The sequence below is a fragment of the Pygocentrus nattereri genome, chromosome 26 (assembly GCF_015220715.1).
Source record: "Pygocentrus nattereri isolate fPygNat1 chromosome 26, fPygNat1.pri, whole genome shotgun sequence".
NCBI lineage: Eukaryota > Metazoa > Chordata > Actinopteri > Characiformes > Serrasalmidae > Pygocentrus > Pygocentrus nattereri.
In genome coordinates this window covers 25,560,019-25,579,891 of record NC_051236.1, presented here as the reverse complement: position 1 = coordinate 25,579,891, position 19,873 = coordinate 25,560,019, and the positions used below count along the sequence as shown (strand labels likewise).

The following is a 19,873-nucleotide window of genomic DNA, read 5'->3' as shown; positions in this document are numbered from 1 at the left end:
TATCTCTGTGCTTCATTAAAAAAAAAAACAACACAAACTATATTGTTTATTTTTTCAAAATAAAAAAACATTTACATTTTATGGGTTTGATATAAAGTAGAATATAACTGTTGCACACAACGATGGACAATCTACACTTCCACTGGATACAGTGGACACTGCTGTATTCTAAGTGGATTATTTTATTATTTCTGGATACTAAAACACATGCAAAAATGGCATTCATTCCTGGTTGATGAACGTGGCTGTGCACTACAGCAGTGTCTTGGTTTACACCCATTATATGCCTTCCAGATTGCAGATCCTTTGTCACATGGTGTTGACATATGGCAACAAAATGCAAAACACCCACAATTTTTTAATAAATTGGTTTAAAGTGCTATTAATTATGCCATGTTCAAAAGTAACCAGCATTTAACCAAGCAGTAAAGGGTTGTGTGAAGAATTAATTCACACATCCTGAAACCATAAGGAACTTCAAATAAATGATACATTTTGATCCCAAGATCTGTACCCAAAAAGTGAAGTGTACCTTTTTAATGATATTCAGGTTCTCTGGTGGTACATCTCTTCGTCCCAGTGAGTAGGGGGCCCACTGAGTTGTTGGAGAGACCACCTCTTGGCCATTATCTAAAATATTGCTCTGTTGCGAAGGTGTCTGGAAGGAGATAATTGAATGAAAGGACATGCTACTCAGCACACAGATCCATATCTAATGGAGCACAGCATATAATGCATGTAAAGTACATAACTAGACCTTCAGTACAGACATTAGAGAGAATCAGATAAAAACGGCCACTTTGGGTTTCATCATCTTGATTTTATGTGCATTTGCTACAATATGTGGTATCACAGATATTAAATTGCTACTAGCTCAAAAACAATGTGATTAACCCTTAAACTCTAAGCATATGTCTAAATGCCTTTGCTAAATGTATAGTAGTCACTGAATAATGCATAGCCATTACTGATTAATAAGCCTTGAAATGAATAAGTGACTAATAAGCTTAGAGTTTAAGGAGGTTAATGATCTGCTGAGACAGTATTGTGCAAAAGTCTTGGGGAATCAGGAAAATTGTTTAAAACTATTTATCTCAGCAGTTAGTGTCTTTTTGCTAGTAATAACACTATATAAGAGTAGAATAAACACAAATAAACATACGTACAGTAGTCCATCAGCAGCACGCCTTTCATTTAATGACTGAATAACTAATCTAGGCATTGGACGGTACCTGTAAAGCTTGCTGGAGAAGCTGTTTGGAGAGGTTTGACACAGATCAATGCACAATGTATTGTTTAGTTGTATTTATTGTAATGCTTTCTGTTTGTTTAAATAGTAAAAGCAAACTGCCCAGATATAGAGCTTTACTGATCATTTTGTCCTAAGAATTTTGCACAGTACCAACAGACCAAACCAGTAGAACTGTGTGCAACATGTGTAAGATATGTAAGCCAGTTAGGTATGAACAGACTTGGCCTTCGATTATCATATGCAAGTGTCTCTGTAGTCCCTCAAAGAAAGTCTTACACTGTAGAGTGGCAACAGAGGAGGACTGTAGCCCACAGAGCAAACACAAAGACTGCAGACATGCAACACAGACACCTGAATATAATCACACAACACTGAGAGACAGTGCCTAGCTGGGAAAAGATAAAGTGACGTGTTAAGATTTGTGTTTATCTGTGTTAAACAGTGAAATGTGAGGAAATAGGAGGCCTGCCTGTCATGAACTTTATAGTGACTTCTCATTAATATATTAATTGAAACAATAGGGTTACTGTGGGGTGGCGAAAGATCTTGATTATCATTTTGTTTTCAAGCAAAACTGGCCTAAAAAGATAATAGTAATGTGTTCATCACACTATTTTAATGCCTCATGCTACACTGAAAGTGGAGCCGATGACACTTTTTTGTATATACTCACATTTGGTAGAGGTAGCCACTGAGTTGTTTGGTTTTCATGCTTTGTGTTATTGTAAAAGTTTATTGTCATGCTTCTGCTGGCATGCGGTGCAGCATAGCCTCCAGAGTACAGCATGCCGAAGTTTACTGTGTTGTGCTTAAGGACAGCGCTCTGATTGGAGGGAAACAACCACATGACATGAGTGAATGGGTGTGCCACACAGAAAGTCAAAGGCTGCTGCTGAGGGGAGGGTACACTGGACTGCACCACACACACTGCGCAGCTGCAACAGAGTGAAGAAGCTTGACCAACAGAACAACAACAACAATACAGTACATCATTACCGCCAACACAGCGAAACACTGATCACATTTATAGAATACTAACAATAACAACAGTGTGTGACTAAGATTAGTGGACAATGAAGTATACTATTAGATTGAGTGTACACAGAAACATAACATCATCTGTTAGCCACACAGTTACACTCAGGTACAGTACTGCGCAAAGGTCAGAGACCACCCTTCATTTATTCATTTCCAGTAAAATCAGCCATTAAGTACAAGTTGTTCATTATTGAGGAGTGGATAATACAGATCAAATAAAGAAGCTGCTGGTGTTCTCAGAACAGGCCTCAACATCATTGAATGTGTTTGGGATTACTTGGTCTACAAGATGCAGCAGAAAATGCAACCAACTTCTAACGCTGAACTTTGGAGATGTAACAAGCAACTCTATGGGCCTGAAAGGATGTGTAGCTGTCCAAGAAGCTGTTAGTGAGAAAGGCAAATATGGATCGTTAGAAAAAGAAAATGCAACCAACTCCTAAAGCCCTATTCAGGTGGAGTCATTTGCCATGTTGCATATTGTTTATAACTGATTCGCACAGGACGAGATATCTCAGTATAAATGACAAAGATGGCAGTGGCTACTTAATTTATGCACAGCCTTCGCTCCATAAGGGTGTAAAAACATTTATTTTAATTTTAATTTTCTTGCCCTTCTTAGCTGTTTATCTTGCTGTCTTAAGTGAAAGCAGTGTCATCTGTATCACCATTAGTATAGGAATTCAGAGAAGTCAATTTCATCAGACAAGATCAAAAGCTTTTCTGTCATTTTTACATGTTTTGAGGCGTACGTGTGAGACATTGGCCACAGAGCACATAAGTAAACACTTCTTTGACTGCCTCCATCGTTTCCATAGAATACCGTAGTGTTTTTACAGACATGACGATTCGCACAGGATTAATATAACCTGAACTTATTTCAACAGCTCGTTTTACAGAAGGTAAAAGGCACCGAAATCTTTACCGGCGCCGGAGCGTGAAGACGGTAAAAATGACTGATGGTGCCATCGAATGGGACCGAATTAACTTAGAAACGCTGTTAAAAATCACACTACTGCACCTCCCTATATAAAACTAATCCTGCAGGAATAGGACTTTTATGGTAGGAAAAAACAGAAGACAATGTTATGGCGCTGAAAGGATGCATAGCTTGGATAGCCAGAAGAAGAAAGTGTACCTCACAAGTGTATCTCAAATTCAAGACTGAACTTGAAAATGATCTTTTTAAAATAATTATTTAAAAAAGTTTCCCAAAAAGAATGGAATCTGTAATAAAGGCCAAAGTTGGACTCCTTAAATGTTGAAAAAATGTATTATTATATTAAATTATTGAGGCTTATATGTAATTGTATATTTATGTAAATGTTTCCAGCTTTTTTCTCTGAAGATAAAAATGAATAACTTGTACTTAATGGCCATTCTGACTGGAAATTAAATAAATTAAGCATGGTCCCTGATTTTGTACAGTTGTACAGTAATGCATAAAACTGAAGGATTTTTTGCTATGGTCTGCTCAAACACTTGTATTCTGTGATGGTAACCTCCAATAAATGCACTGAGAAAACCCCTTTGTTAGGCATCACCACCAGTAAATTAAATGATTGCACTTACTGTGTTCCAGGATTTAGCTGTTGATTTCACATGTTCATAAGTAGGCCTGAATACATGATTATGTAAGCCCAAGCTATGATAAGCATGCTTGGCAACGGCATTCAGTAATGCGCTAAATAGGCACACATATTTTTGTGAAATTGCATTAACATGTCTTAACATGTGCTAATAAAAGGCTGGAATGTTATTCCTTATAGTTGCTTTACTCACCCGGTCTAGTCTTTTTGCCTCTATGTGTCGTAGGAGCTGTTGTCTCCAGTCCACTGGCATTTTGGAGGTCGGGTCCTCTGGTTTCTGGGATACAGGTCTCAGCTTTGTGTCAGCGTCAGGGCTCTTCTCAGTGCATGTACTAAGATTATAATCTGAAGGCATTTTCTCCAGTAGGGCAGCCATGGTGGGCCGTGCAGATACTGGGCGAGCCTGGGATGCCCCATATGTCTCTGTGCTGTAGCTCCGGGCAGACAGAGGGCGCCGTTGCGTCAGACTTTTGGTGGGGTATCCCATAATGGGCTTTTTAGGTTCTTGATAAGATGAGTATTCCTCTTCATACCTACCGTTCCTCTTGTGGAACTGAGTGTCCACCATGCTAGACAGGCTGTTCTGATGTTCTAGCATGCCTTTGAGCTGTTGAGGCCTGCTGTAGTGCTCCGCTACTTGGTGTTCCTGGGCTTCCGCTACCCTGCGGAACAGTGCCATCTCTGTTGAACTTACCAGGGAGTCTGCTCTTCGCAGAAAGCCTGGACGAGAGCGCTGGGGCTGAGTAAACTGTGGAGTAATTGCATCATCAGTGACCGATGGCTGAGAAAACGAAAACATTTGCTCCATTGGCTGATAGCCGCGGTAGCCTCGAGGGCTAACAAGCTCCTTTGGCAGTGTCTTGCCTGGTTGATTCACATATTCTGGGGTGTTTGGGAATGGTGGAGGCACTCTCCTGTCTGGTTTCACAACGTCCATGGCTCCTTGAGGGTTGAAGCTTTGGTCAAACTGGTAAACTTTCTTCGGGATAGCAGGTTTCTGCTGAGAATTTTTATTCATGCTGAAGCCGTCAAGATCATCATCCAGCATGGGAGCAGACTGGCTCCTGGACATGCTCTGCTCTAGAGGTCCTGGGAGATCTGCTCTGTCCACACTGCCTTGATTCTCTATGCTAGAGCTGTAGCTGTCCAAAGGAATGCTGTACACTTTGTAGGATCCAATATCAATTTCATCTATGCTCTGAGATTTCTTGAATTTGGACTTTACCTCTTTCATCATTGGTGAAAGTCTCTCAGAGCTCTTGCTTATGACCATGGTGGTGCCCTTATTTGGTTCTTTGCGACCCTGAACATGTGAGAAGATATTGGGCTGACCTTGCGCTGTCCCTGAGTCTCTGGAGTCCAGGAAGCCCCAGGCTCCTGTAGAGGGGAAAGTGCCAGGTAGTTCGCCCATCTCCTGCTCAAAGTCCTTGCGGTCAGGGTTGGGGCTGTTTGCCGGGGTGAGTTCAAGCTTGGAGGGGAAAGCAGTGCGGTCCTCGAAAGGGCTGGGAGTCCTCGTCCAGTTCTGCCAGGGGTTTGGGGGAGGAGGCACTTCAGTGTCAGGGACATTGCGGAAAGTGTGTTGAGACTGCTCCAGCTCCAAAGGGACCCCCATAATGCGTTCCTGTCTCATCAGAGGCCGTCGTCCATGCGCAGTTGAGGCGCTGCGAGGCTTCGTGCCTAGCATGGGGTTTCCACTGCTGCCACTAGGAGTCTCAAGGGGGGTCTCCTCCGCTACAAACCCTGTGTTGTCATAGTGGGGGGCATCATTCCAGCTGTCGAAGGTGTCACTGAGTGGCCGCCTCTCGCCTCGCTGCTGCAGGGTGCTGGAGGGGGGCATCTCTCTCTGACTGAGCAAGGGCTTGCTCTCTATGGGCTTTGGGAAAGACTGAGCCAGCCTGGACACAGAACGAAATGAAAAGAAAAGAAATGTGACTTTATTAAGGATGGAACCCAATAAAGAAAGAACTTGCTGAGATTTTGGATCATAGCTTGGTCCAGTTCATATCTGTGAGGACACTTCACTGTCCATCAAAAGAAAGGAAATTTGGATTTTGGCCAAATTTTTGGGCTTCTTTTAATGCTTTAGAAAGAATTGGCAAACATGACAATAGAACACAGTTTTACAAACACAGTATTCTTACACTGCCTTACATTACCCTGGTAATGCTACTTCAGGTAAGCTTATTGAGGTGACTAATGCATTTACCATTAGCAAGAGGGGGTAACATATGTTCTTTGCTTACGACCATGAAAAAAGACTAATCATCATAGCAGCCCTTTAGGACTGGATCATTATATTTGCTCCACTCAATTATATTTGTCCAGTTTTTGGGTACAGATCTTATGCTTTCAGGATGTGTAAATTAGTTCTTCACACAACCCTTTACTGTATGGTTAAACGCTGGTTACTTTTGAAAACGGCATAATTAATAGCAGTTATATATATATTTGTGACTTCATATAATTCTCACTGCAATTTCTTAGGACTCAGTGGGATATATTGCATTTTGTTGCAGGATTAGAGCAAGGAAGAAGACATTATTTTAAATAGGGGTTGACTGATCATTAGCGTGACCGATAATTTGAGGCAATATTCAGCATTTTTCTGATTATCGGAATCAGCATATGAACTGCAATGTCCCAGCTACACCTATTGGATTGCTGGAAATGTGAATGATGCATAGTGTGCAAATAACTAGCACTTCTGAAGCCTGTCTCTGTGTCCTGCCCCATGTCGACAGAATCCAATCAAATATGCTTTTGACGTTTTTGAAAGAGATGCGTGAGGGAATGAAAAAGGACCTGCTCTGCTCTCACAGCGAGAGAAAAATGTCAAAATAAGTCACGGTTGAACAAAATTGATGGCAATGTACTTGCTCATATAACTTCGCACGATTTCACTTGTGTGCAGGTCGAGCCCTGTCCAAAAGATCACATTAGTCTGGTGAGTGAGGTTTCTGTGTACAGGAGCAGACACGATGCGCGGACCCACACTCCTTCTGTAGCTAGTAGTTTGAGCATGTTAGGAATGTGTGTGATTACAGTGGGGATTCAGTGGGCCAACTATGCAGACAAGCCTCCAGAAAGTGGTAAATCACTAGTATAAATCTTAATGTAGTTCTACAAGTTCTACATCATTTCTGGTCATTTTCATTTCTGTTTTTATTCCTTAAAAGTACAGACAGCTGCAGCTCCTCCGCTCTGCTTAGGCTTAATGAGTCGTTACCATGGTAACATGCAGCAAATTTTTAAGAGCCAATCAGAATACAATTGATGCATTTAACATGTCCAACTACTGATTGTTATCACCTAAAATACATTTTTGGTTGAACAATATAATGAAATAAACATATTAATATTGATATTCCCTCCCTGTTGCTTTTTAAAAAATACTGATAATTGAATGCATGATTGCTCAGATGCTGTAATATTTTTACAGTTCTATGTATTTGTTTAGTGTTGACTTTATACAGTTTCAAGTCTTAATTTAGGTTCTCTCACTTGCGTCCATATACTGAAAAGGCAAGCACCCCTCCTGATATGCACCCTTTCAACACTGTCAGTGACTTATACCACATATATAAAAATATATAAAATTTATATAAAAATGGTTTAAATGTATATGTATAATCTTTTTAATTTAAAGTTTTTGACACCCATTTTTCATGCGCAAATGTCAGTGACTATTAAACATCATTGAGAGCTATCGAAGCCAATTTTTTCATCTGTTTATTATCTTAAAGATAATTTTAAAATGTCCATGTTACTATTTTTGCAGTGTATAATGTCTAAAGCCCCTTCATTCTTTATAATGTTCTAATATTCATTTAAAGTAAATACATTTTCACACTACAAACATCAAATGAATATCGGTTATCAGTACCTTTGATTACTAATTACCTGAGGAAAAGGTATCGGTCGAGACCTAACTTTGAAGTGAATTTCCAGCTAATTCCAGGAGTAACAGTGGATTTCTAGCAGCATTTTAATGAGGATATCAGTAGAGGAGTTCTCCTGCTGACCTTGGCTCTGTGTGAGAGAGCCATGGTGAAGGGAGCTCTACTGAGACCCCTCATCTTCTTAGACATGCATGTTTGTGATAAAAGCCATTTTGAGTACCACACTTCCATTTCCTGAGTTAGCTTCCACTTGATGCTAATTGATATACTAAATGAATTGTGCACATCTGCTCCCTAATATAGGGATCAATAACAGAAAAAAGGCAGCTGTGAAGGGAAAAATCAGAGCGTTTTTGCCATAATATGCAAGATATGAACTGGATACCAGCGGTTGCTACTAAGAGATCTGTGCTTCAAAGCAATTCTGTTTCTGGAATTGATTCTCTCTTTTATGCATAGTTTACTTCAGCAAAGACACTGAATATTTGCCCAAGACCCCAAATTTGCAGTCATATCTTACAATTTGAAAGTGGGTGCTTTGAGCATTTGCTTTAGGTTTCTAAAAATAAAACCTGGTGGATTTTGTGGTTTTAAAGATTTTCTTTCAGGTGATTTAGAAAGCCTAATGACAGTGGACAATACATAACTTGATTGAATTTAAGTATGTATGTGTGTATGAATTCCACTTTCCAATGACTGAAAGCTTAAAGAGAATCGTTTTAAATGAAAATAGGTCTCATGAGTAAAAAAGCTATTCAAGGGACATTTAGGCTTGTTTTGAATTCACTCAATTCACTTAATCTGTGATCAAACTGCTTTGAAGTAGATAAAAAGGATAAGTCTTTTCTTTGAGGCTTTCTGAATGCTTTGGCATCATTTATACGCCACCACACAGTCAATAAATAAGAAAGCTAAGTGAATGTATAAAGTGTCATGTTGTTCAATTGCACAGATGTGGTATCAGTTGAGATAAATGAATGCTGGCAGCCGTGAAATGTGTCGATCAGTCGTTGCCAACCTGTTAGTCCAGTGAGTCTGCGTTGGGCCCTCTTTGGCAGCACTCTGGAGGGAACTGACATTGCCAGGGGGGTTAGAGGACCCAGAGGAACCCTGCGAGGGCGAGTAGTCGGAGTAGGTGGCAGAGGATCCACTGTTGTTCAAGCAGTGCATTTTGTCTGGGTCTGAGTCATCTGTGGATTCTGAATGGCCAAAAAATGGCAAGAAACATATTAATATTATATATTTTACACCCATAACTCATCGCTTATAATCTTCACCATAAAAAAAACTAAATTACAAAACAAAATTGCGCTCAGCATTTAACTACGCTACACTATGTAACACATGGCCATTATAAAAGTAATTTTTGCAATCTCAAAGGGGACATGTATACAAAATACAATATAACTCAAATATAATATAAACAATACAATAGCATTTATTCAGTGCATCAAAGGCTTACAGCCTCTAATGATAGAATAGGTTTGTACGGCATGTTCAGAAAGAGGTCATGAAGTAAGACGCAGAAGCAAAATGTAAAAATATAAGATTCAACACCAACTTATGTTGAGGACACAAAGACACACCAAAAAGTGCCTATCTAGTTGCCTTGCAGAGGAATTTTAGAAACTTGTCAAGCCAGAAATGGTGATTTTGGATATTGTGTAAAATCACTACATTTGGTGTGGACATTGCAAACCCTGGTTCCTATCACCACCACTGTAAAGATATCTGAGTAATTTTCTCTACTATTAACTATTTCACATCAAAACACTTACTTACGAAATACTGACATCTCAATAACTGAATTATACAGAATTTTTAAAAATCAGTGGAATTCGTTTTTAAACCCAAACTTTTCCAGGATACCTTTTTTGTCCTTTCCCAGCAGTACGACCTTTGGCTTGTACATAGGGGGCTCCACCAGAGTCGGCCTCATGTCAGAAATTCGGATATCATTAGGTGAACCTCCCATGGAATCCTGGGAAAATAAAAGAATAATTCTTAACACTATTCCCAAAGAAACTGACCACACAAGGACTGAAGTGGATTTAGGGATTTAGGGCTTATGGAGAATGTTCCTATAGTATTAACTTCAAACATCAGTTTCATCTCTCTCTGGTCTCCTCATATTTTATTTGCATCAGTTCGTAATTAGAATAACTGAAATTCAGAATATTAAGGTTTCTAAACATTAAATGTGAAATCAACAGGAATTTCAGTGTTTCTGAAGTAAAACTGTGTATGGTTACACTGTCCTATTCATAACATACAGGACTCATATGATAAAAAAATAATAATAAAATAAAAAGGCCCTATTATTGAATGTGTCACAGACATAGCATTTATGTTGCTTTTACACAAGCAGTAGATTTGTGGTTTTACTGCAGCTGTGCTGCAAATGTTTATTGCAAGTAAAAGAGACATGCAGAAACATTGAGGGACCTTATCAGCATCTAACAGGGTGGGTGCAGATTATTAGTCTTATTATTAGGTAAGACTTGGTTTCCTTAATTACACATTGGCTGAATTGTACACATCAGCGCACCTTTTAAAAAATAATAATAAAACTGACACGTCTTGGATTATGATACATACAGAGACCCTCAGTGGCTTCAGGGAAGGCCGAATGATTTCTAGGAACTAAAAAAATGCATGTCTGTAATTTTTAGTCATTTTTTTATCCAATATAATCATGCTTGCCCCAGATACGTCACTGACTGAATATGAGTGGCAGTTTAAACAGTGGGTAATTAGAAATGAAAAACAGAAGCAGCAGCTCTGCCCCAGAACTCTCTCCTGAAAGAGTTACTGTGAAGCGGCTACGAGGGAAATATGCGCTAATATGTCACAAGCTTCAAGTAAAACATGGAACGTCTTTCACAAGCTTTAAATATCTGTGTTTGATGAAGAACTGCCTTTTTCAAATGTTCTGTCCCACTTTAAAAACTGCCTAAATGCACCAAAATGTAAGTGCTGCACTGTTTAAGGTGGAATGGAGAATTCAAAGTTAACTTCAGCCTGGTCTGAAAATGTTCACTGATAGCTTAGCGCTAACAAACTACTCGAATCCTATTGAGGCGCTAGCAGAAGTTAGCATTATCTTTAAGGTGGGTTTTTTCCTCATGTGTTGACCAAGTCTTGACATTTATGGTCCGAATTGAAGGCCTAGCTCTTACAGTCATGGTTCGCCACTGGATACATAGATATAGTAATTCAGTTTGTGTTTTGATCCACAGGATGAAAGAAAAAGTGCACTGATAAAACTGTAGCTATATTGTATGTGCAATAAGAAAATCATATTGCACGTTAAATACAGCTACAGTGCTATACTGAATGTGCCATAATCTTCTCAGATCAGAATCTTGTCTTACACCATGGTTTATAGAAGCCTGGAAACAATGAAAATGATAAGACCTCGTTGGCACAGGCTTTAGTTAACTGCAGGTTAAGAAAGCAGTCAAAACATCGATTAATGATCATTTGTTATTCCATTTTTATGACTAACGCATTTTCTGCGACAGTCCTTTTCATGCTTCTAAAGCACGCAAAACCCATTTGAATTAATCTGTGATAGTGATAGTCAGGCAAAGTCAAATTTACAGAATTATCCTCATAACCCAAATGTAGTTATAAATGTAGTCTATAAAGTTGTAGCTGCTGTCCAAAGTTTGCTTCTTTAATTTCACACTAAAGCTATGGGGTTAACGTAACTAACAGTCAAAGCTTACACCCCACCAGTTAGCACAGACCTGACCCAACATGTGTTGAGGTCTTCAGTAATCTCAAATACACTTGTGTAAGTGGTTTCTGACACCGTAAGGTGTACTGGAGTAATGAAATAACATTCTGGATGAGGACCATGCCTGAAGCTTTTTGTCAAATCCTATATCCTGTAAACTTCCATATCCATTTCTGCTTCCGTTTTTCTGTGATTAAGCTTTCACAGCACCGCCACCACCATCACCGGGCTGCTCCTCAGTCCCATCTCTAAATCCTACCCATAGATATATAATATACAGTCGTATGCAAAAGTTTAGATAACCTCAGATTTTCTCAGTGAAAATAAGATAACACATCCTCTGCAAAGACACTTACAGATATATCTAGTCTATCTGATCCATTATTTCATGGAGATGTACATAGTACTTCTATAGCTTACTTCAACTATCTGTAAAAGGCATGTGTAGTATGGGATAGAAAATTGTGCCCCTGTATCAGAGCGATGAGGTAGACGCCAGACAGCCTGGCAGGAGGCACAACAGAATATTTGGGGCCTCTTTCGAGTGAATCTCCCTGTAGTATTGTTTAACTTATGTCTAGTATTGTTTAACTTATTAACTTTAATGTCCCGGCTGATCAGCTCAGAGAGCTAACAGGCTAAGAGGCTCGTTCAATAATATTCAGAGATAAAAGTTAAATATTTATTATTTATAAGATTTCACTGAAAAAATGCAAAGTGAAGTAAAGAATATGTTACAGTACAAAGTTAACACATTCTCTACAGACAGCACACTTGAATATATCACATTTATGTACACATTTTAGTGCAACAAGATATGAAACATAAAATGTGCCAGAACATTTTCTGTGCCACCCCAATGTGTTACACTCACCAAATAAACAGTGATTCTGTATTAAAATGTGCAGAAGTGTGTTCTCTGTAGAGGATAAGGTAACTTGTTTTCACAATCAACAAAACATAATTTGACCAGGGGCACTCAAACTGTTGCATACAACTGTCTTACAAGATGTGAATGTGTATATTGAGCTGCCATAAGTATTAAATACAGCATGGAGACGCGAAGGTAAACCTCAGTTAGCTTGGTAATATGGCAAGTCCCATAGAGGTGCTAGCAAAAATGAGCTGTTAACGATGGAAAGTAGACAAAACAAGAAGGTTAACAAAAAGCAAAAATGCTAAATCATTTTAAGAAGCTGATTGACTACATTTGGGCTAAGGGGAGTTCTTCACTTTGATTAGTTGTCTGAGCCTAACTTTGACCATGTTTACAATGCATATAAACTCCTCTACTTTTGCACGTTTGCTCAGGTCACATCCCTCTGGAGCGGATCAGCCGTCTGGCTCACAGCTGTGTGTTCAGCTCACAATCTCCCAGCCCTGCTGCTGTACATCGGCACAGGCAGCTGCAGAGCAGGACAAAACCCGCACCATCTGATCACCTCACACAGTCGAAACATCACTCTGTGCGCTGGCACACTCGTTTCAGGCCACCTCTTTCCATTTCTCACTCTCCTGTACTCGCTCGCTCATCCTGTCTGCCTGCATCTGCCTTGCCTTCCTCACAGCAAGCCAAAGAAATATTAATATTTCAGTAAGCTCTCAGTGACTGGGGGCAAATTATTATGGGAGACTCATGCTTTTGACATGTTATTGAGAAATATTAAATGAGAAAAAATGCCAGGAGAAGGCATTTGATGTGCTTGCGATGCTATCACACTGACTAGTGGGAGAAAATTCTGTCCACCTTTTGTGCTACATGAATGGCTAAAAGCACTCAAGTAATGATATTTTCAATATTTAATTCCATAAAAATGTCTAGTTTTTAATGTCTCCCGCAATAGCCCTCTAACAAAATAAGCCCCCTAAACCATTAACCCCTACGATTTCTAAGGCATTTAAGCCTTGATGTGCGTAAAGTCCCGACCCCTCCGCACCCACTGCACTGTGATAGGATGCACCCAGTTGCTTAGTTTTGCTCATCAATGAAAGATTTCCACAAATACAAGACCAGATGAGGCTGAATGGCATATCTGCCATACAGCTCTAAAGTTCATGTCAATTTTTTTTTAGATCTTTATGGAAATCGTTACACTTTTAACTAAAAGCTATATGCAAAATCTCATGTAACTCTCAATAACCATACATACAGTATGCATGTACTTTACTCCTCGCCATAAATGGGGAAAGGGAGAGCAATGTTTGTTTTATCCGTCTTGTTTGCCTTGCAGGCAGTTAAAAGTCACCCCACTGGTGATTGACTGCTGTCTGGTCTCTCAGCCACTTACTATGAGGCAGAAACACGAAGAGGAAGTTACGGCCAGGCTCGTATTCTCTGGCTGTTGAGGCTTGGGAACGACGCGATGTAAAGAAATCTAAGCAAAACAAACAAACATACATACATACAAACAAACAAACAAACAAAATGGAGGGTTTTCATGGTCTAGAAAGAAAAGAATGTGTAAGAAGCATGGGGTCATGGCATCAGTGCCCCCCAAGGTCTCATAACCCTGAATAATAGGGTGTTATATGCGCTGTATTTTGGCTACAGGGTCTCTGAGACTGTGGGTAGTAGCAGTGTTGAGGCCATACCAAGCTGTAATGGACACAGTACACCACACAGCTGTGTGCTATTCTACAGACAGCTATTGCAGAAAGCATAGGAAAGCCTGGAATAAATGCAAATGGGCATGAGTTGCTGTGTTCACACAATTCCCTAAGTCTTAGTTCAGCTCAGAAGCCTCCTGTAATTCTGCAGAATTCTGCTGCTCTGATGTGAAAATTAATCAATACAAAGCCATAAAGCCACACTCTGATTTTTTACAGACGTTTCGTTTTCATTAACCTTATGGTATATTGACATTTTAGATCCCCCAGGAGGTCGGAGCAGCTTTCTTACCCCTCCACAAGCCAGAATGTGGGGTTTTGGTTCAAGTGTATGTGAACGATGTCTGTGTAAACAGAGCAACAGAAGCTTTTTCCAAGTTTTGGAAGTAAAGGTTTCCTTTAGTTTTGTCCAATGGCTTTTTGTGGTAAAACCACTGAGGAGGATCCTCTGAGTGGATTTTTTTTTCTCCAGTTTAGTTAGGCCAGAAACATATTTCACACAAGGATGCGGATGCAGCAGCTTCAAGCTTTGCAAACACAGTTTTAGACGTCATTGCATTCTAAAATGTGTCACGACGCAATTCATAATGCAACACAGACGAAAGCTGCATTCTGAGTGTTACCGCATGGGGGGGGCACTGCAGCAACAGCCAAGCCTGGCCAAACTTCTACCACCAGCTTTATTAACTCTTAGCTGTCATAGCAGATAAGCAGTTCCCTGACAATAAACATATATGATACACCATTGTCTGTTCATTCCAATACAACAAGTAAAGCAGCTCACACTTCTCTACTGTCCACATGTGAGTACTAGAATCATGACAGTAGATCCTGCCTTGGGCTCTTGAGCACAGAGTGTGTTAACCTCCACGGTAGCGTAAGGACGCATTGTTGGCTTGTGCATAAGGACAGTGCATTTGCAATGTGTTTGCTGGTTGCTGTCATTTGTGTTCTCATACTTGTGTTCAGTATGTTTCTAGCCTTAAAGCCAATTCAGCATCACGCAGTAGATCTCTATACTGCACATCAACACTAATACTAAACAGCATTGTCAGTCGCTTCAGTCCACTCGAAGGAGAGCACTAATCATCTAACCTTGCAAACCTCACCCCTTTATTCGCATATGAAAAAACTGACAGTGGCAATGTGAATCCAAACCTGAATCCTAGCGATAGGCCTTCCTGCTCTGTTGAACTTTTAATGGGTGCCACTCAGCAGGCTCTGAGTGTACTTGACATTTAAGAATGACCTTTCCCTCTGTTTGCTTAGTAATCTCGGCTGTGGGCTAAGCAATATTCTGAACGGTATCAAAGGATCAAATCTGCCAATGTGATTCTGTTATGGGAGGAAAATCCACATACATATTGACCTAAAGAGTTTTCATTGACGCAACTTATCTTAAAACATGACTCATCCACAAATATAAAATGCAGTTTCAGTAGCCCCACTGTACCAAGTTCCAATACAAATGCTAACAACTGTTAAGCGCTTAAATCCCCACGTTTATTACATCTTATTCCAGCTTATTATCCAGTAATTACATAGAGAACAATGCAGATTGGCTTAATGTGTTGAAAATGTAAACTGCAGTGTAAACTGAGTTATTCTTAAGTTATAGGAGTGAGGAATGGAAGCCTGAACCCACCGGTTGTTAAAGTGGTTAAACAATGAATCTATTTCTAAATGAAGTGTAAATCACCGCAGAAGCAGTGCTAGGGTGCAATGACTTTGAATCTGTAGTCCAGCTTTGCTCTAATCTACTCTGCCCACGAGGAGAGCTAATGAATTTATCATCCTTCTGCCCCCTAAATAAAGTGTCCGAGCTGGCTTGGCCATCAGGGGGTATCAGGATTTGAGAGATAAAACATTCTCATTGATGTCTGCTGGATTCATCCCTGCGGCTCATTCTCCAGTATGTTGACTTTTGATGAACACCTCCTGACATTGTGTGGGGCTTGCCAAACACCCTGGAACTGCAATCATAAGCCCTTACACTAACAATGAAAACATGTTAAGCGATCAAAATCCCTTCAATCTGAAATCTACTGGACGCGCTCACATCTTTGATAGTCTTCTCTAAACTGACTTTCTTCATTCCACAGACTCCATCTCTTTTATCTCTGTAACTGACGACAGCCAGTCTATAAATCAGAGAGGAGCATGAGACAGCCTTGTACTGCTGAAAATGATGCAATATTACTGCTCCATATTGCAAAATTTAATGTTTTAGATTTACAAACACATATACTGCCAGGAACAATAAGTTGCCTTTGCTTCTGTAAAGATCAGACAAACACCACAGAAAACTAGCTGTACCTCAGAGCTCTCATTTAGATCCTCTTTGTCCTTTCGCTTTGGGATGTCGATGGCTGAGTTCCTGATGACAGCTTGCTCTGGCATCGGAGGCTTGGAGAAGTCTTTAACCTCTCTGTCTGTCACCTGCCAAGAGTGTACACCCAGTCATGTGTCGTTTGTCTAATCAATAATAATGAATATTAAGAATGACGAGAAAGAAGCTAGTACGTCCACAGAATTAGGCCCGAAACATACTATACACAAGGGCACAAACGCAGACGCTTCAAGCTACACAAGCCTGGACAACCGGTCTTGCACTGCCAGCATGTACTCCAGTTCCTCTCGGTCAACTGAGCAGTTGAGTCTCACACATAGCAGTTTGCTTAAACATCATCATATATGTTGATATGATATTTTTAATTCCAATGCAGCAATTAAAGCAGTTCACTGTCCTCTATGGTCCACATTGTGTTGTGTTGCTGTAATAACAGTGTGGCTGTTGGATTAACAGTAGATCCCACTCTGATTTGTCCTCTACCACTGCTTTGAGTACTGACTGCTTTGGCCGCCACAGTTACGCACAGTTCGTACAGACTGACCATGCATTAGCAATGCACTTCGCATTCACATACTTGCGTTGAGTATGTTTCTGGCCTTGATTGCGCAGCCAGTTTGCATAAGTTTAGCCTTTACAATCAGATCCACCAATTAACACTGTGACAACCCGACACCTAAATTATCACACACTTGCTTCAAACTGTATTGAACTGCAAAAAGACTTCCTTGTGTGGCTTCTGACACGGTATCACACGTTATCTATAAAAATTTACAAAATTTGACGTTTTAAGCTGCTCCTACTGTTTTAAACTATGCATCATGCACTTTTGCCCATTTTGATAGTATGTCATACAGTGTCAAAAACAGCTTAAGCAAGACTAATGGGATTACTTCATTCTGTGACGTGGTTCGAGGCAAGATGATTTAAGTGATCATTTCTCATGATGGTCACCTGCTGCCTATTAGTCTTGCGGTACCACAAAGTTCTAATAACGAGAATACACGTCTGGGGACAAATCATTAAATATTTGGTGCTGAATGGCACCTGCCAATCCCCAAATTCATCTAGCTTGCCTTTTTTAATGTGCAGAGTACAATAGATAACACAAGCAAAATATGCGAGCTAGCTAAATGCCATTGTCAGATTATAAAACCAGTTTTACTTTGCATGAGATGATGTTTATTTTTTTTGCATGTCATTTGTTTTCCATACACACATATAAATTACTATATGTGTATATTAACTTAAGTGGAGTTTTTTGGGGGGACTTCAATCGTTTGCTCCATCGGACAGTGTTGAAGAGTGCATCACCCCTGACTTTGAGCTTCGTAATCAAGGTTTGGTTTCAGAATTTCACACTCAGTCTGTTTCCACTTTACAGTATTCCTACCCACACTTAGCCCAAAATTTCTGAAGGTTGTCCCCAGACATTCTTGTTATGAGATTACATCCGGCTCCATGATACTAGGTGGCTTAAAGCTTGTGTTTTTTGTTAAGCCTAATTCTATCACTTGCTAAGTCACATTAACCCTGTAGTTCCAGTGCAGATTTAACCCCTTAAAATCCCAGACTTATTACATACTAAGGATTATTATTCAGTAATTACAGGGACTTCAGTGCAAACTAGCTGAGCTATTTTTTAGGTTATAAAAGTGTCTAATCAAATTTGGGCCTGTCGGCAGGCTGTGGCCATTTAAGTAGTTAAAGAAGCAAACTGTAAACACCAAACATGTCTTAATAAACCTTCAGGGCCCATGTGTGATCTTCAGTTTATCACTCTCATTACTACATACACCATTCAAAAGTGTGGAATCACAATTCAAAAATTTGGAATCACTGTTTTCAATACAAGTTTTAAGAGTGTGGCAGAAAAATGTCTGAAGTGATTATATTATGATGCTACTACTCTACAACTTCACAGATTAGAAGGACTCTGTGGAAAAAAAAAAGAAATTTTAGATGGGTCCAAATGTTTTTTGTGTGACTGTGATAGGTGCTCTTAAAAAACTTGAATCGAATGAACCACTTTAAAGTACTTTCTGGTGTGCAGCTATTTCAAGTATTCCCATCTAGACTGTATAAGGTATTAAGGAATAAAATCACATGCCAGTACAACTTACATTTTTATAACAGTTTAAAAGTCTTTATTATTCCTTTTTAATATTTAATCTTTTTTATCATGCGTTAAGGTTAATACTAATAGTAAGTCTAGGGTTAAGGTGACACAGGAAAAATTGTGTATATATCATTTTTCTCTGATCCACTGCTTTAAAATGTTTTCTCAGCTAGATTTGCATTGTACAACAAAGGCATGCACAAAATTAAACCAGACGCATGCTTCAGTGAGCCAAGTTGACATATTATACCTCCTTAGGTGCAATGGGCCACTTGGGTTCATATTTGTCTTTGTTGATGAGCTCCATGTTGGTGCCAGAGGAGTTGGTGCCAGAAGAGCTGAGCGGGTGAGTGGTTTTGCCCACCATGTTCTGCACTGACTTAACCATGTTCTTCAGGTCCTCCGGGTAAGGGGTGGGATATCGTTTCAGATTAATCTCAACCTACGGAGAGAGAATGGGGTGCGAGCAGATTTAGCTTTGGAGTCTCTTGGGAATATGTAAGAGGAAGTGAGAAAAATAGGTAAACTGAAGGATAAAACTATATATATATATTATTCATATGAAAAATATCTACACATTCTAATCAAGTACAATTCAATGTATTACTTTTTCACTGAAGTAAAAGCTCATTATCAAACAATATTTGATGATAAAGGATTGAAAGTGAACACACAAAATTTGCCAGGGGGACCTTGACTTTTGCAGAGTTGTCCTCGTCTTCCTTCTTGTCCTCAAAGTCGAACGCGACAGTCATCCTCTGCTGTCTCTGCTCCTCCCACAGAGCAGGGTTGAAGCTGTCGCTGTCTGACTGGTAATCTACAGGACACATACAGTGTGAGACGTATCAAGTACAAAACAGCTAATCAAATCTATACAATCGTGAACATAGTAGACAGGTTTGATTTTTCTTCACCCTCATCATGCCGAGGCTGCTGAGGGAACATGTAGTTGGTGAGGACCCTCTGCTTAGTCTCAGGGTGGGCCTCTGTTTGGAGGGGGATGAGGGCCTTGGACTGTAAATCAATTCAAAAAAGGCCATCAGATTGCCACAATATCCAGGACTTGCACAATATTAGCTGTATAATCTACACTGACCATTCAGTATCCACCAATATTAACCACCCAATGTTACACCATTCACCATATCAAAACCACCTACTCTGTACTTCCACTCACTTGCCACTTAATGTGGACCATATTTACACTATACAAAAATTACAGATCATAGCTTTTGTAATGCACTTTGTCAGCCACCCTCTACTCCACCTTTTGTCAC

At 39.8% G+C, this 19,873-nt stretch overlaps 1 protein-coding gene across 16 annotated transcripts in view; it reads right to left on the bottom strand.

The window, feature by feature from the left end:
- The window catches only part of lrrc7 (leucine rich repeat containing 7), a 173,339-nt gene that overhangs the window by 8,966 nt on the left and 144,500 nt on the right, over positions 1–19,873 (bottom strand). For 6 of the 16 annotated variants that reach the window (XM_017698136.2, XM_017698139.2, XM_017698131.2 and 3 more), the window contains 10 exons: positions 19,511–19,610; positions 19,271–19,413; positions 18,847–19,038; positions 16,444–16,566; positions 13,809–13,895; positions 9,648–9,759; positions 8,797–8,977; positions 4,073–5,774; positions 1,926–2,075; positions 533–658 (listed from right to left, as the gene is read on the bottom strand). In XM_017698136.2, the coding sequence (XP_017553625.1) occupies positions 533–658; positions 1,926–2,075; positions 4,073–5,774; positions 8,797–8,977; positions 9,648–9,759; positions 13,809–13,895; positions 16,444–16,566; positions 18,847–19,038; positions 19,271–19,413; positions 19,511–19,610 (2,916 nt within the window). Of the gene's footprint in view, positions 1–532; positions 659–1,925; positions 2,076–4,072; positions 5,775–8,796; positions 8,980–9,647; positions 9,760–13,808; positions 13,896–16,443; positions 16,567–18,846; positions 19,039–19,270; positions 19,414–19,510; positions 19,611–19,873 lie in introns of those variants that run through there. The other 10 variants (XM_017698133.2, XM_017698134.2, XM_017698141.2 and 7 more) reach the window with 8 other exon arrangements.